The 16778-nt window shown below is 56.5% G+C and overlaps 1 protein-coding gene across 1 annotated transcript; it reads left to right on the forward strand.

The window, feature by feature from the left end:
* Nucleotides 1-4588: 4588 nt before the first annotated feature.
* Nucleotides 4589-16419, forward strand: PLPP7 (phospholipid phosphatase 7 (inactive)). The gene is made up of 2 exons (XM_032200322.1): nt 4589-5240; nt 15587-16419. Exons 1-2 carry the CDS (start codon nt 4790-4792, stop codon nt 15949-15951), a joined length of 816 nt encoding a protein of 271 aa, XP_032056213.1. The 5' UTR covers nt 4589-4789; the 3' UTR covers nt 15952-16419.
* The last annotated feature ends 359 nt before the right edge of the window (nt 16420-16778 follow it).

Below are 16778 nucleotides of genomic sequence, written 5' to 3' on the forward strand. Positions count from 1 at the left end.
TGCGGGCTCAGCCTGCGGGGCTCAGGGGCTGCCGCCGGGGCTGCCCCGCACACGGGGGGGTGCTGCGGGCCGGGGGCGCCCCCCCAGCATCCCGCCGAGCCCCCGGCGAGCTGCCGGGCTCACCGCTGCGGGGGCGAGGAGCGCCGGGAGAGGGGCGGGTGGCTGGGGAGGGAGGGGGGGAGGGAGGGAGGAAAAGGGGTGGGGGGGGAGGCTCTTCAGCGATGGATTATTTTTTTTTTCTCTCTTCGCCTTCTCCGCTGTGTACCCGGGGGGGGGGGGGGGGTGAGAGGAGCAGGATCGGTGCCTCCGCCTCTTGGCTGCCGCAAGCTTCCTCCTCTCTCGCACCGCGCTCCTCATGCAGCCGGGGACGGCGCCGGGTTGCGGCGGAGCAGGGGGGAGCGGGGCGGGGGATGCTCCCCCTGCACCGGCAGCACCGGAGGCATCGCGGCCGGGTCAAACTTTGCCGCAAGTCGCCCCCTGGCCCCCGCCCGGTCCCCGCTGGCCCCGCCGTTGCCCCCCACCCCGGGCATCCGCGCCCCGCAGCGCCGCCGCCGCCCCGGCGAGCAGCAGGACAGCGGCCGGGCCCCCCTGCCCCTGCCGGCCGCCCTCCGCCGCTCCCTCCCTCCCATCCCTCCCCCTGGGTTTCTCTTTTAAACTGCAGCTGTTGGAGCTAGCCCTCCTTTGCAGAGCAGCATTTCCTCCCACGCGGCCGCGGCTTGTGGGTAATGTAGTTTTTTTTGGAGATACGGGCTCCCCCCTGCTCCCCTTCTCCCTTTCTTTCTCCCCTTCTTTCTCTCCTGCTCTCCTCCTTTCTCTCTTCTTCTTTCATCTCTTTCCCTCCTTCCCTCTTTTTTCCTCTCCTTCCCTCTTGCTTAAATGCCATGTATTTTCTCTTCATTCTGCAGATGAAGGTTTTTCTCCCCCAGCTGGAGCTTGGCTGACAGATACAGTGCAGGCACAGCCTCTCTACATGCAAAACCTGCAGCCCTGGGCTGGCTGAGCTGCGATTCCAGCAACTAGAAATGCAAAGAAATGCTCTTGGCAGCAGCAAAGGGACTGAGGAGCGGGTGCTGAGAGGTGTCCGAGGCGGCAGTGGCCTGTGGGGAAGTTGTAAACCCCTGGCACGGATGTTTTGAGGAGCCCTGCGTCTGGCCTTGCCTGCTGACCTCACCCAGCTGAGGCCGTGGCTTGCAGAGAGCTCAGCACTGGGTGAGGTGTGGGTGCTGGGGCGCTCAGCGATAGCTGCAGGGTGCTGAGCATCCTCACAGCTCCACGTGCGTACACCTTGACTCTTTTCTGAGTGGGAAACCTGGGGGAACGAGGAGGAAGGATGGCTTTGCACAGAGCAAAATGTCCTTTATTTCCTCCTGCCCCACGCTCACAGCAAGCAGGATGAGCTTACACAGTGCGTGGCATTTTCCAGCGTCCATGCGCTTGTTGTCTGCCCTGCAGCAGGTAGGAAGGACTGGAGCTACTGGGTGATCCTGACAGGAGAATGCCCCAGGACGAGGGGAGGCTGCTCCTGTAGGCTCTGAGGTCCTGGGGAGGTCCTGCCCCCAGTGCTCAGCCTTGCCCACGCAGGGCACGGGCTGCAGGGTCCTCACCTCCTGCCCTGCTGGCTCCTGCCCTTTCCAGGCTGAGGCACTGCCATGGCATTCACAGAGCCCCCTGAGCAAATTGAGAGGCAGGGGGTGGACGAACCATAAGGTAACATTATGGTTTCCTTCTGTGCGTTTCTCAAAGCATTGGCTAAATATTTATCTGTGTTAACATTCGTGGGATCTCTGAGAAGGGCACCGTCCTTGTTCCTAGCCCCACAACAGAAAAAGAAACTAAAAATGCACTCAAGTTGCAAACAAACAACACAAAGTACAGGAAAAGACTGAAATGAGCATCTCCAAATGAAAAAATCCAGTTTCTTCAGCAACCTCCAGAAGGTGCTGAAATACTTTGACATCTCCAAGACTCTTTCACACTTTTCAAACAAGCTCGTCACAGTTTCCCAGAGCATTATGCGTTGGGTGAAGCTGCATGTTCTGAGACTCCAGCTTCACCGCCGCTGCAGCCAGGTCTTGCTTCAACTTTGGCAATCCCTGGTGTTCTGGTCAACTAGGAAATTGCATTATCTCAGCCTAATTAAATCAGCTTTTCATCTTCGGCTGGAGCTTTCCTTGTTTTTTTGGCCATGCCCATCTCCATCACACTGTTGTGTGATTAAGGAATTAGTGCACTTCGCCCAAGAGCGGCTGCACTAAGCTGTGCGCAGAGCAGCTCCTGTGCCTGTGAGCCTGGTGCTCGCTGATGAAATTGCTGGAGATTGGCTTTTGAGGCCAAGCTGTGATAAGTAACAATTAGGAGCATCTGGCGATGCTGGGAGTTGCATCTCCTTCTGCTGGGCCCACTCCTGCTGCTGCTCCCCAAGCAGCGTAGCCCACCTGGTGCTATATAAACCCCACAGGTTTGCCCAAAGGGTCTTCCCTTCCTCATCTCAGCCATGGCAAGGGAAAATAACCACCACAAATGGGACTCTTGAGTTGTTTCCTCTCCTGTTCCTCTCAACAGGGGCATTTAGTTGTGTCCTCTCAACAGGGGCATTTAGCAGTGCATTCACCCCAGGCTGTGCTTCCTCCTCATCTCCTTCCCTGCTGGTGGCCAGGGGCTGGCCCCTGGTGTGTGCAAGGCAGAGCAGCGCCCTGTGCCTGCTTCAGGGGTCAGAGGAACAGACAGGCACCGGACAAAACGAGCTCCCGGTGCTTTCAAGGTATTTTTTCCCTGTGACAGCTCCCAGGGAACGTGCTCAGTAATAGCTCAGCATCCCTGGCATGGTGAGGGGACGAGAGGCGAGGAGCCTTTCTATTTCTGCAGGCTCCTGGCCGCCACCACGTTAACCCTCCGCTTGCAGCTGCTTGCTTGCAAGGCGCCCCGTGCTGCTGTGATCTGCAGAAGCGGCGAGGCCGAGCAGCAGGGAGGTGACAGCTATGGCGTAGTACTGCCACGAGTCCCGATAGTCCCAATATCACACTGGCCGCTGTCAAGCGGGCTGAGATCTTCCACGTGCCTCAGAGCCCTGGAGCAGGGGACAGGGACACAGGGACGGGGCACTGACCTGCCTGATAGCAGAAGAATGCAGCTGTGCAGGCGGTGAGCAAGCAAGAGCTGGTAGGTGCTGGGGTAGCACCAACGTGTGCTGCTGCGCTGGCTTGGCCCCAAGCAATAATTTGCTGCCTGAGCTGAAAGGAGCTGGTGGTGCTGGGCTGGGTAAGGAGGGGAAGAGCTCTTCCCACGGCTACGGTCATCATCACAGGCTCGGGGTAAGTTCCCGGAGGATGTGGTTCAGAAATCAGTTGCTGTGTATTATTTTCCTTTGGTTCATAAGCAAAACACAAGGGTGAGCAAAGGCTCCTCAGCACTTCCAGCACTGATTTACTTGGCCAAAAAATTGCAGCAGCCTCTTTGGGCCTGTGTCTGTCAGACGGGCATGGGCAGAGAACTAGCTCAGCTAAAGTATTTTGGGAACTAAGGATAATAAGTGCAAAGGAAGTGCAAAGTTTTTATTATCTTAGAAAGCCAGGACCACCCTCCATTTAGCACTTAAGCTCTCCTGTAGGTTTCAGATAAGGCTTTCAAAGATATGTGGATGTTTCCCGGTGTTACTTCTTCTAATATTGACCTTTATAATTTTACGTAGGTAAATATCACTGGAACCAAGAGCCGTGCCTGTGCCGCTGCTTGGTGCGATATTCATCTCTTCCTCTCTCCCCTGCAGGACTTCCCAGGGCCTGGCACAATCCCACAGCACCCAGCCTGTGCCGTGGGGACCCTTTCTCCTCTCCAAGCCCTGGTGCCAGCTCCGACGGGGCCGCTGCTGGTCGCAGCCACAGCTCGGGGACGCGGCAGCGCCTGTCACCTGCTTTCAGCGCCGGAGCTGCGATGCTGGATGACACGGCAGAAACGTGTGCGGTATTTAGGGCACGCTCAGCGCCGGGGGCAGGGGGATGGGAATTCATTAGCGGCGCCGCGTCTCTTTTAATCAAGAGGCAGGTGCTGCTTCTCCTCGGGCTGCAGGCACGGGTGGCGGTGGAGGAGCTGCGGGGATGCGTGCTGAGCGGGGGGAGAGGATGGGGCTGGTGATGCTCGCGAGGTGTTCGTGCCAGGGAGAAAGGAATATTACTTAGGGTGCCCTAGCAGAGGTGAGACATAGCAGGACGGACAAAACTAGGAGATAGCCGGGTCGGGCCCCTTGCAGGGAAGCCCCCAAGTGATGCCCAGCACAGAGGCTGGGAGCCAGGCTGCATTGCCCACCCTGGCAGCCACTACAGCACCGTGATCTCTTCCAGCGCTGATGCGCTGACACTAAAATATGAATTACTGTGCCAAAAAAAAACTACATTTCCCAGTTTCCCTTGCAGCCCAGGGGAATAAGCAATTGGAAGATTTAAATAGACCAGACCAGAAGCAACCAACCTTTGGCACAAAGCATTTCCCTCCTCTTCTTCCAATCTATTGGCTGTTTAACCTTTTTCCCTGGCACTGGAGTGGCTGCCAAGCCTGGCATTAACTTTCCTTCCAAGCTTGCTAGGCCCATGAAGTAAACAGCCATGTGCATTCCTTACTCTATATTTAACAGCTGCAGTCTGTGCTGGGGGCAACTGCAACAGAGGGGAACCTTTGTAGCTTCCCAAATCCCCAGCTCGTGAGGGTGGGAGTGGGGGAAGCTTTCCGCAGGGAGAAGAGGGATTTCTCTCCGTCCCGGTGTTTGCAAAGCAGGTTCCGTTCGCGAGAGACTGCAATGCCAGCATCCCAGCCGCGGTCCAGGGCGCGAGACAGGAACAATGTCCTGAACAGGGCTGAGTTCCTCTCCCTGAACCAGCCCCTGAAAGGGACCCAGGAGAGCAGGAGCCAGGGGAGGAAGCAGAGCGGCCAGGCGGGAGCAGCCGGCGCCCAGAACAGCAGCCCCAAGGAGCGGAGGCAGTCGCAGCAGCTGCCCGAAGAGGACTGCATGCAGCTCAACCCCTCCTTCAAGGGAATCGCCTTCAACTCCCTGCTGGCCATCGACATCTGCATGTCCAAGCGGCTGGGAGTGTGCGCCAACAGAGCTTCGTCCTGGGGAGGCGCCCGCTCCATGATCAACCTCCTGGGGATAACGGGGCACGGGATCCCCTGGATCGCGGGCACGCTCATCTGCCTGGTGAAGAGCAGCACGCTGGCGGGCCAGGAGGTCCTCATGAACCTGCTGCTAGGTGAGTGGCAAAGCTCCTTCCTTCCCCGCCGGGAAAGCCCAGCCCTAGTCACAAGGGACAGCGGCATCGGGACTCCTCCTCTGACTGCTCCCACCGCCGGCGGGGTCAGGCAGCAGGCAGTGACCTTTTGGGCGAATGCGGCACTTATCAGCCACCTTGGCAGCTTTGGGATGGTGGGAGATGGATGCTGCAAAAAGTTTTTCTAAGGGGGTGGAATGGATCCCGGTAGCCAGCCATCCCTGCAGGGCAGGGGCAGATCCACGGCCCCGATGAGGCAGGGTTGGTCCGAGTCGGGCCAAGAAAGTGTCTGTGATGTGCAGGTGGATACCAGCAGCAGTGCCCTTGATTTATGGTCGTCTGCCTCGCTAGTTGGTCAGGTTGGGGAAAACATAAAGATTTTAAGCTTAACACATGGATCAGAGACAGAAGATATCCTAAAGAGAAAAGCATTTCCATCCCCTCTGCACCTCCTTGTGCAGACCCTGGCCCCACATCTCCGCAGCCGCTCAGAGTAGTCCCATCTCCTTCCCTGCTGCCGCTTCATCTCACATCCCTTGTCCCAGGAGGACCTTTCTTGCTGCTGGCCCCGTTTCCACACGCTAGCTTGACCCAGAGGCTGTTACCAGGGATCAGATCTCTCCTGCCAGCCCCCCTTTTTTTTTTTTTTTTTTGTGGGATGGTTGGTCTCCTTGCCCCTGCGGACTGGGGCGTGCTGGGGGAGCTGTGCAGGGCCTGACCCGGCCCCATGGCCCCACATCCCACCACGACCATGCTGAGCTCTGGGTGCGACTTTCCCCACATCCAGGCCCCAACCCACCCTGCCCGTGTCCACCTGAGGCACTTGCTCTTCCCTCTCTTTTGCCTTTGGCCTGTGGCCTGGTTATCACTTTTTTTTTTATGACTAATTTCTAGCTCATCTGGCTGAGGTCACCCCAGCATTTCACCCTCCCCCAAAAACCAGCCCGCAGAGCTCCCACTTTTGGTCAGCACGAGGAATTGACGTTAGATTTAGGCCTTTGCTTTTTAGGGAGCCTGCAGTAGGCACCTCAGGAAAGGGACGTCCTGTTCTCAGGGGCTGCCTGCGATACGATACGTTCTGCAGCACGGCCCCAGCTTTTTTTTTTTTTTTTTTCAGTTCTTCCTTCAGAGAGGGCAACGATTGCACTGAACTGGCTTGAAAAGCACAGTTGTGGCCACCTTTTCTCCCCTCTGCCTTTGAAGGAGCCTGTCCCAGTGCTGTGACATCTAACAAGGGGAGGCCGTGGCGGGGAGGGAGCCGGAATAGCATCGGCATGATGCAGGGCCCGCCGGTGTCAGCAGTTCTCCCAGGGGCTGCCCGGTGCTCTGGGTCAAACCCTCACTGGGAAAAGAAGCCCTGTTTAAAAGGGCATGAGCATGAAATAGGAGGTGGCCAGCATCAGCCGGCACAGTTTCCAGAGGTCTCTTGACCTGAGAGCCTTTGACAGTTCTGGAGCCTGAAAACCGACCTCTTTGACTCCAAAATATTTGAGGTCTTTATGATGAGCTAATGCCTCTTTTGGCTTAAAACCAGTAAAGGTCTTCTCGCTCTTCCACTGCCATTGAGGAGGCCAAACACAAAGCCAGATCCAGGTTGCATTGAAACTTTGAGTGTCGAGTGATGGCTGGGAGAGCTCAGTCCTGCATTTTCAGGTCTCCTTGGTTCAAAAGTGCTGCCCAGGACAGGTTGGGGACTCCACAGTCTTGGTTCCTTGCTCCCTTCCCTTGTTGCTGCCTGCCAAAAGAGAAATGGGTTAAATTGTGTGAATGGCTATCTCACGGCCTGACCTGACAGCTCTGTAGGTCTCACAGCCCTCTAAAGAGTTTCCTTTGAATTTTTGGGTTGAACTGTGTGGTGCCAGGAGTTGGACTCGATAATCCTTGTGAGTCCTTTCCAACTCGGGATATTCTCTAATTCTTTGTCCCCCCTGCAGACCACACTGCCTGGCACTGACCAAGGTGCCCGGAGCCTCTCTCGTCAGCATCCTCGGCAGGACTCGTGTCACCCTGCAGAGCAGGATCTCTGCTGAGAGCGTGGCCTTGGCTTGATATTTAAGATTGCAGTCAGGAGCTCCTAGTAGCAGAGCAGCTACTGCCGTAACGCCTGCATTGCTGATGGACGGAGGAGTCCAGCAGGGGAGTGTGGGGTTGGCAGACCCAGACCAACCATGAGATGTGGTCCCTTGAGCTGATAGGAAGGGTGTGATGCTGCATCTGGCATCTCGGGTCCCTCTCACTGTTTTTTTTTTCCCTGGGTTGAGACCCAGCAGTCTGTGGTGTGAAGCCCTTCTGGCTGGGGACAGGTCAAAGGGAAGGGAGCATCCCCGGTGCTTCCCTGGTGTCCTGGAAGGAGGGGAGCAGAGAAGTTGGGGTTGTCTACGGCACCCCTTCTTTACCTCCCCTGGCTCTCCTCCCTCCCCGCGGCTTGCTCAGGGTTTGATACATCAAGCAGAATTTCTGATGCAGTCTCTGGGCAGGGAGCCAGCCCATCATAGAGCACTTGTTTAGGATTTGCAATCAGGCTTTCAAGGCGAGGAGACAGGAGACTGCTGAAATGGGACCGGGAACCTGGCAGGAGCACCACTGCAGATGGAGGGGGGGCACTTGCGCCGGAGGAGCTCTTGGTAGGATCTTTGCCAAGACGCGTGGGAGCATTTAGGGTGAGGGGTTCTGACCTCCCTCCCTGGGGCGCTCCATCCCTCCCAGCTGCTGATGTTGATTAGCAACCCCCAGCAATGTTTTCCCTCCACAGTTGTCATCTGTGATGGAATTTATTGATTCTCCTTCTCATCGTAATCTTTTTCCAGCAAATGCCAAACAGCCAGAGAGGCACGGTCACAGCCTGTTACTGAAAAGATGGAAGAAATCAGATATCTGTGCCCACTGTCAAAATCCCTCTGCCAGAATGTGCTTTCAGGAAGACTGGCTCAGTGTTGCCAGTCCTGGCTGTGAAAGAGTCGGGAAGAAAGTCTGCTCCCCCTCTGCCACATCGAGAAAATCGTGACTCAGGAAACCCCCCAGTTTAAGTTCATTTTAGTTGTTTGCCGGTGTTGGGACTTTTAGGACCATCCAAACTTCCCTCTGCAGGGATTTTGTGAGAACTGATGTGCTTAGAAAATCATTTGAACTTTGCAATCGAGCTTACAGTGGGAAAACAGATATAAAGCTCCCACTAAAACTACCAGAGCTGCTCTAGAACCAGACAGAAAAAGCGTTAAGCCCTGAGGGAAAGCAGTACCTTGGTTTCTGGTTCTGATCCATCTGGTGAGGATGTGGATCCAAATTTAGTGATTCATTGACTGCAAAGCCAGCAAAGAACATTTGGATCATCGATCTAACCCACGGCTAAATACAGGCGGTAGCACATCCCTTAATTTATTCCCGTTCAATTTGCTAAGGGAAAAAACCCAAACACTCAATCAGATGTAAAATTTCAAGTGGCGGTGAACTTGTCAGAACCATTTCTGTATTACTGCAGTGGTAGGTGTTCTCCCCGGCGCCTCGCTCTTAGTTTGACTGTTCCCTTCCCTCCCCTGCCTCTGCATACCTTTGTCTCTTCAGCCGAGTGGCTCTTTTATCCAGCATCCCTTCTGCCTTTCAATGTTTTGGATGGTGCTCAAGTCACCTCTTCACCTCCTATTCATTAAGCTGAACAGACTGATCTCGTTAGGCTGATGGTCTTTCCAGATCCAGGCACCTTCTTAGAGTGACGGGGATGGAATATGGTGATCTACCCAAAGCGGTGCTTTCGGTGAAGTCCCCCTGTTGTGTTCAGAGCCAAACTGCCACCCATCACCGTGATCCTTTGCATTTTCAGCTGTGGTCCAGCTGTGTGCCTTTGTAGGAGGATATCTGGTTGGTTAACGCTTGCTCGTAGATGTGTTTGTGTATGGTGTGAGATACCTGGTTCAGCTTTGGTCATGGCTTTGTGAAATAGGTTCTGAAACCTTCTCTTGGCATGCTGGAAAGGGGCAGAGCCAAGCCTGGTGGTGGCTGTGTCCCCGTGTCCAGCTGTGACATGGGCAGTGGTCCTCACCCATCCCCTGCTGGCTCTGCACCCTGTTCTGACATCTGGGCAGCTCGCTGCTGCTGCCACCGAGCATTTATCTCCACCCGGGGAAACAGAGCCACGGGCACATTGTGGGGAGCAGCTGCAGGATGGGTCACTTGCTACATGGGGAAGAAAGGAAGGGAGGCCAGGGTCACCTCTCCAGGCCTGGAGCTCGGCCAGGAGTCGGTCCTTGCTCTCTCCAGCCTTCTCCCTGGATGCAGACCTAGCGCTAGGCTGGTTGGGAACCAAGCCATAATACGCTGAGGCACAGTCCCCTGCAGCACTGGGACTTTGTCGTGAGCAGAATGTATGTATTTATAAATGTATTTGTATTTATAAATACATATAGGGACGGGGCTCCGCAATCCGCCCATGCAGCCTGCAAGCAGGAGCAGGCTGGCAGGAATGGTAGGTCAGGGAGGAAAGAGAGAGACGAAATGTCCTCACCAGGTCCCCCGAGACCCCCTGTCCCTCCTCTGGCAGCACGCAGGTACTTCGTGTATGGGGATGCTTTCCTTTGGAGTCTGTGCAGTGAAAATTCAGATCGTTGTACAGCCCGGGGCTGTTAAAGGTCACTGAGTAGATTAAATGCCCAGGCAGCACGGACGAGCTCATCCCGATGAGCCTCGGGGCTCGGCAGCCCAGCCCCAGCAGAGAGGACGGGGAGCTGTGCTGGCAGATGGATCAGTCTGTGCGCAGCGGAGCTTGCTAAGCTGAGAGCCCCAGAGATGGTTTGGGGCCAGATGTGTCTGTTTTTTCCCTTTCATTTTCCCACTGTGAGGCTGGGGATTTTCTGAGCTAGACGAGGCAGAAAGCGTTTCAGCAGGGAAGGAGCAAGCAGCCTGGGAGCGTGTCCCCTGCTTTTGGGACCGCTCCCAGCCTTCTGCTCATCCCCTCCCGTGAAGCTGGACACGTGCAGGAGGCTCAGCCCCAGCCCTGCTGCCCTGCCAGTGCCCGCTGGCATCTCAGCAGGGCTGCAGCACATCTGCCCAGAGGGCAGGAGGATGCAGGCAGTGAGTAACCCAGCGTGACCGACCCGTGGTGGGTGCCAGAGGGAGCATCGCCGATGCCCACTCCCTGCATCCAGCATCAGGCCCAGCCCGACATTAAATATTCCTCTTCATCACGTCAGGCTGTAGTGGAAGTCCCTGGTTATTTGGTGCCATCCTCCCGTATCCCTGCTGAGCTCGGGCAGCGTGACTTTTCCCTTCCGTGCCTGCCTGCTTTATAGCAAGTACATTCCTCTGCAGGGCAGGCAGTGCCTGCAGTGTCCCTTCGCGCAGAGGACAGTCAGTGACAGCCCAGGGCCCGTTTCACAGAGGCAGGAGAGGGCACGGGGGATATTTCCAGGGACCAGCACAGGGTCTCTGCCAGCCCCTTGGTGCTGCTCAGCGCCGAGGTCTTATCCTGCCTGTTTGGTGCTGAGCACGGCGTGAGCCCCACGTCCCCACCTGCAGCCTTTGGGGCGCTGCAGGGAGCTCAAAGCCGAGCTTCTGTGCGGAGCCAGCAGGCAAAGCGTTCCCCGGTCTGAATGCAGATTGCAAGAGAAAAGAAGTGCGAGGGTTGCTGAATGGGAAGAGGGGGAATAAACAAGGGAAATGAGTCATGCTCGTGTCTGTCACTCCCCAGCAGCTTCCCCGTGCCCCCGCCGCAGCGCTGCGAAGGGACGAGAACTGCCTGCCTGCTGCACTGCCAGCCCTGCCAGGGCAGCCGAGCAGGGCTCTGCCCCGAGGGGCATCCCTAGAAAAGGGTGAGGGGGGCTCGGCCCCGACACCTCGGCAGGAGCAGAGGCCGGGTGGAGGTGCAGAAAGCAGCGGGATGAGCAGCTGGAGCAGCAGGGGCAGGGAGACTGGTCGGGTACCTGGGTCCAGGCCAGGCTCGGTGGAGGACAGCGATGGCGAGGGGGGAATCATTTCACCTTTCTCTTCTTCCTCCCGTTGGCAGAAAGCTCCGTGATTTCGCCTAAACTGCAGTTCTGGTCGCAGCCTCCACCATCCCTGTGCACGCAGGGCTGCTGGACGACCTCGCTGCGCCGCGTCTTTAAAGCACTGTGAGATGTGGGTTGGAGGCCCTGTGAGCACCAGAGAATCAACCCCTGATTTTAATTAATTAATTAATTAATTAATTAATTTGCCATTTTGCTTTATTGAAGGCAGCGGGGTGTAAGCACGAGCCTAAGCAGCGCTGAGACTGAGCTCCGTGCGTGCTCATCCCCGGGACGCTGCTGCAGGGAGGCGTCTCCTGCACCGCTGGCACCGAGCGCGGGGACATCGCTGGCTCCTGCAGCCCTTCTGGGAGGCAGCTGGGTGCTCATGGCACCTTGTCGGGAGCTGCTCAGCTCATTTCCTTCATCAGCATGAGCCCTTGTCACTTCAGCCACCCCCTTGTCCCCAGGCCACATAGAGCCCCAGTAGGGCAGGCATGCTCGGTGATGGGTGCTGAGATGCAAACTGCCCAGCACCCATGGGGGATTTCCAAAACGGCAGAGCTCCATGCAGCCTGTGCATACACTCGGGGCTGTTTCTGATCTTCTAGGGCATAGCAAGTCTGTTCTCAGTCATTGGGGGGGTTTTAATTAACTGCACAATGCTGATTTCTGCCATTCCTTCACCTCCCCGTGGCCACTTACCCCAGCGCGCCCTGAGCCCAGAACTCTCTGCTGCTTGTTCAGCCAAAAAATAACCTCCCCTAAAACGCTGCAGTGCCTGATTCACTGCTTCGTAACCGTGTCGTGCCATCTGTGACTTTCTGTCAGTTCTTGCACCTAATGGTACCGTGTTTGGGGAAGTAAATGAAGGAGAGGAGTTCACTTCCAGAGGAGTGAGGCTCGTCCAGCTGCCAGCAGCTCCACTGGAGAGCGGGTGTGGGTGCTCTGAAACCTGCACCTTTCGTTAGCATCAACCAGTCAAGGCTGCAAACAGTTCATTTTCCAGGTCGGGGAGCCTGCAGGAGATTTGGGAAGATCGTTTCAGAAGCAGTAGGATGAGGCATGTAAGTAAAAACTGAACAGTTAAAGTTCAGAACTAAATTTGGGGAAATAAAACTAATTCCACTTGTGGAGCAAAAGAAACCGTTTCGTAGGAAGGGTGACATTTGTCTGAAGTTGGCTAATCTGGGAAGCAAAGCACCTTCAAAGCCAGCGTGGCTGGGAGCACGTGTGTGCTCCACGGGGCCGTGTGGCCTCTGGCACAGTGGGACTGGGGACAAAACAGGCGGCAGGCTTCTGCTGCATCCAGGCACCGAGCTGCTGCCTGCCTTGTCCCTGCTTTCATATGGGCAGGGGACAAGTCCGTCTGCTGCTGCACCTGGGGGCTGCCGAGCTCGGGATGTGCTCACTCTTTGTCTCTCTCATGTCACCAAAATTCCCCTTTTCTTCTCCCGTGAGCCCAGCTCCTCGTGGCTGGGCTGCGAGCTGGCCTGGCTCCTCCAGCGGTCCCATGTGCACGAAGTCCTGCGGGTCCGTGCTGCAGGAACAGATGAGGCCAAAAGCTTTTTTTTGGCTTTCTCCTGTTTTTCTCTCCCCCAGCACTGCACCCAGGCTGTTTTTCAGCTGGGTTTTTGGTAATGCGTTTGTATTAACAGCTCGGCTGGAGTCTGCCTGGCCCTGGGAGATGCTGCCTGGCTCCAGCCCGGGCAGGCAATGCCCATGGGCAGTGAGTGCTGCCCCTCGCCCCTGCCACGATCACAGGGGACATATCAGGGACAGGGACATCCAGCTGCTTCGTCTCCACTTCAAGGAGAGGGCTGGAGTTTTGCTAAGGCCAAAACTTGGAGTTTGTCCTTGTGCCTTGCCTGCACAGGGTTTGCCTCTTCTGCTCTCCGCTCCTAATGGGCTCCTAACGTCTGGTGGTAGGAGCAAGGCAGATAATTGTTTTCCTTCTCTTATTAATAGATATAAAATGTCTGCCCAGGGGGCTCGCTCTCAGCTCATTTACTGTGCGTCTGATGCCAGATGTTGGCTGTTTACAATACCAAGGTGATCTCTGATGCTAAAATTGTCGCAGTCAGGCAGGCCTCGCTCTTTGGGTTTGTGCTTTAAGGAAGTTTGGGATGCTAATAGAGCTTGGGGTGACTGGATGGTTTTTCTGTGCATCCCTTAATAGCCAGGGCAGAGGGGAAACTCTGGAGCTTTAGAGACAAACGTGAAAGGAGCAATGGGCGAGAGCAAATCCTTCCTTTGGTGGCTTTGCTGTGCTTTCAATCCAATTCTACCCACGTGTGTGGGAAGAGCATGGTGTGAAAAGCTTATCACTACAGCTCCCTGCTCCTCTCATCTCATCTCAGCCCTCTTTGCTGCCCGACAGCCCCGGCCATCTCCAGCAAGGGCAGGCCACTAAATCAGCACCAGGCTCCTTCCAGGGTCCCTCCTGAGGCTCTTTTTCCTCCAACCTTTCGTCCTCCCGGCCTGGACAACGTGCACGTCCCTATTTTAGGGACAGGGGAAGGGTGGACCATGGGTGAAGCAAACAGCCAGGGCTGTGGTTGGCTTTGGGTGGCCAGCGGGCACCTCAGGGAGCACAGAGCCCCCCCTTGCAGCTGCACTGCCCACGGGTGCTGCTGATAAAACCCCCCCTGCCTGGAGGAGGATTTTATTTGCGCTGAGCTGAAACAGCAGCAGGGAAAAAGTCAGCGGAGCCCGAGTCCGAGCAGGTATGTAGGTCAAGGAACTGCAAGGGGACAGGAGCTGGGCTGGGGGGGCTGAGAGATGGCAGCGTAGGTGCCTGCTGGGGAAGGACGGGCGATGGTTGTGCCCCCCAGGCAGGGCGATGGGACCCCCCCTCGCCTGGGGCTGGGGCAGGGGGTGCTGCTGAGGCTGCTTCCCCCGGGGTGTGCAGCCTGCAGGGAACAGAAAGTGCAGGGGGAAGCGACAGAAAAAGCACCCGGTGGAGCAATCTTGGTTTTGGTTCTGTTTTTTCTTTTAACGGCAAATTAACCCCCGGTTTTAATGCCGCCGTGCCTTCAGATCATGAAACAGGAGCGAATGAGGCTTCCTGTTTTCTGGGCACCGTTTGATGAAAATCTAACCTAGCAGCACTGAAGGTCCATTTGATTCATCCTCTGAATGAAAGGGGCACAAAAGCAGCCCTTTGGTTTGTTATCCGTGCTCTCACCACCCCCGTGCACACACACCTGCCTCCCTCGAGCTGCCCTGACACCACCTCTGACCAGAAAAAAACATCTTGGAAGTGCAAAATAAGGACGGGCAATGGCCAATGTGTGTATCTGAAGTGTTTGTGCCCTGAGCTGTGGGCAGATTTGGTGGGGGAAGGTCTGTAGTGGGTGCACCCAGTGTCTGGGACCCGACGGGGTGCTCCGAGGGGAGTGGGTGCTGCCTCCCTGCTTTCCCCCAGGCAGAGCAGGAGGTGCCCGTGGCGGTGTGAGTCTCCTTGGCATTGCCGTCAGGAGCTGAAATCAGCACTCTGCCTAATGAGGAGGGCCGGGGAAAAGCAGAGGAGGGGATTTAGGAGAAACGAAAAATCAATGCGAGGAAATAAATTGACAGGGCTGTTGGCCGGGAGAAGGGGGGTGGGATGAAGAGGAGGAGGATAAAGTGCTGACGGGTTTCGCTCCGGAGCAGTTAAGGACAAAAGGCGATGTGGTGCTGAGTCCTGGAGCTGTGGGGACCTTGTCCCTGCTGCCACCAGCCTGTGCTTGCTGGGCTGGGGGGTTTGTTCCCTGGCCTGCCCTTCTGGCATGCAAAAGGGCAGGCAGGGGGGATCCCTCCTGGCTCCACATCTGCACCCCCAGGTGCTGTTTCTAACTCAGGAGCCCTTTTTCTTAATTGCATGACTTTTCCCTTGGCTCTCCATCTCCTGATGCTCTTTTCTTAGTGAAATCCAGCAGCTTGGTGCCACCCGGCTCTGGGCAGGGGGAGGTGTGCTGCTTGCGGGTGACTTTGTGGTGGCGTGGGGTGACCGCACGGTGGGCACGGATACGTCCTGGTGGCACGGAACAGGGACACGCAGCCCGGTGCTTCAGGAGGAGGGCCGGCAGTTTCCATTTTAGCTTCGCCGATCCCTTTTTTCTTCCCCAGGCAGGTCGCTGGCCTCTGTGGTCGGGGTTCCTCCTCTGTGTGGTGGTGATAACGGCGCTCGCCTGCTCACGGGTGAGCCGGGGTGGGGGCAGCTAACACCCGGGTGCTGATCTGAGGGTGACAGGGGCTGCCTGTGGCATGCACCGGGCCAGAACTACCACAACCCTCGCCCGCTCTGCCTTGAAAACCACCCCTGCCTTTTCTCCTGCCTCTGACCTCTCCTCCTCGCCTCTCGTTTCGCAGCCCTCCTGCTGGACATCGTGATTGTGGCGGGCCTGCAGAAGTTGGCCAAGCGCAAGGGCCCGTACGACGTGAGCCCCGGCGTGTTGGACTACCTGACCATGGACACCTACGCGTTCCCGGCCGGGCACGCCAGCCGGGCAGCCATGCTCTCCAAATTCTTCCTCAACCACCTGGTGCTGGCCATCCCCCTCCGCATCCTGCTGGTCATTTGGGCCCTCTGCGTGGGCTTCTCCCGCGTCATGATCGGACGGCACCACATCACCGACGTCCTCTCCGGCTTTGTTTTCGGCTACTTGCAGTTCCGGCTGGTGGAGTTGATATGGATGTCTTCCAACACGTGCCAGATGTTGATATCCATCTGGTGAACGTGGAGGGCTTGGTGCCTTTGCACTGGGAACTAGCAGATACGTTCAGAGTCTCCCTCCCAGTATTTTCTACGTGTTGTTTGTCGGAAACAGTTGTCCCTTCCATGAGTAGTGGCGTTTTTTAATGTTGCTTCCCCCCCTGAAAAAAAAAAAAATATATTCTTGCAATGGGTCTGGTTGTAGCACCCAAGGGCCGGACCTGTGATTTCGGCCGTATTCTCAAACTATATTTGGACAGCAACCAAATTAAGCTTTACGGGTGAGAGAAGCGAGCTAAGTGTCTGCCTTGGGGTGGCTCACAGCAGCACCACGGCACGTCCTCAGCATGGGCAGCGCCTGAGAGCCTCCTGAGGACACGTTTGTTAACGTTTTTGAGGCTAAATGATTTGGGCCGCAGTGCTGCGACTGCGTCCTGTGCAGTCAGGGCACTGCTGGCGTTTCGCAGTTAATAAATAATCCTAAAAATCCTGCCCGGCTTGGTTCTTGTGGTGAGGGAAGGGACAGAGGCCAGCTCAGGATGGCGCTGAGGTTTGTGTTCAACATGGTGTGGGTGCCACAGCGGGCTCCCAGGGGACACGCGGCCCCTTGGACCACTCGCTCGGGGTGGGTGGGTGCAGGAGGGTGCTCAGGACCTTGCTGGGTGCCACCTGCAGCCGGGCTCTCAGCTGCTGCTCAACAATCTGCTCCGCGAGGGTGTGTGGTTTTTGTTTTGCCTGGGAAGGGACAAATACAAAAGGTCTGTTTCCATCCTGGCAGGGGGTAATTAAATAGGCATTGTGCTGGGTCGTGTAATTTTGGAAACCGGGTCTAGATACACAGCAAAGAGG

This window comes from Aythya fuligula, chromosome 19 (assembly GCF_009819795.1).
Source record: "Aythya fuligula isolate bAytFul2 chromosome 19, bAytFul2.pri, whole genome shotgun sequence".
In the NCBI taxonomy this organism is placed as follows: Eukaryota; Metazoa; Chordata; class Aves; order Anseriformes; family Anatidae; genus Aythya; species Aythya fuligula.

Coding starts and splice junctions, on each gene's coding strand:
- PLPP7 (XM_032200322.1), top strand. CDS start 4,790: ATGCCAGCATCCCAGCCGCGGTCCAGGGCGCGAGACAGGAACAATGTC. Junction 5,241..15,586: donor CCTCATGAACCTGCTGCTAG/GTGAGTGGCAAA, acceptor CTCGTTTCGCAG/CCCTCCTGCTGGACATCGTG.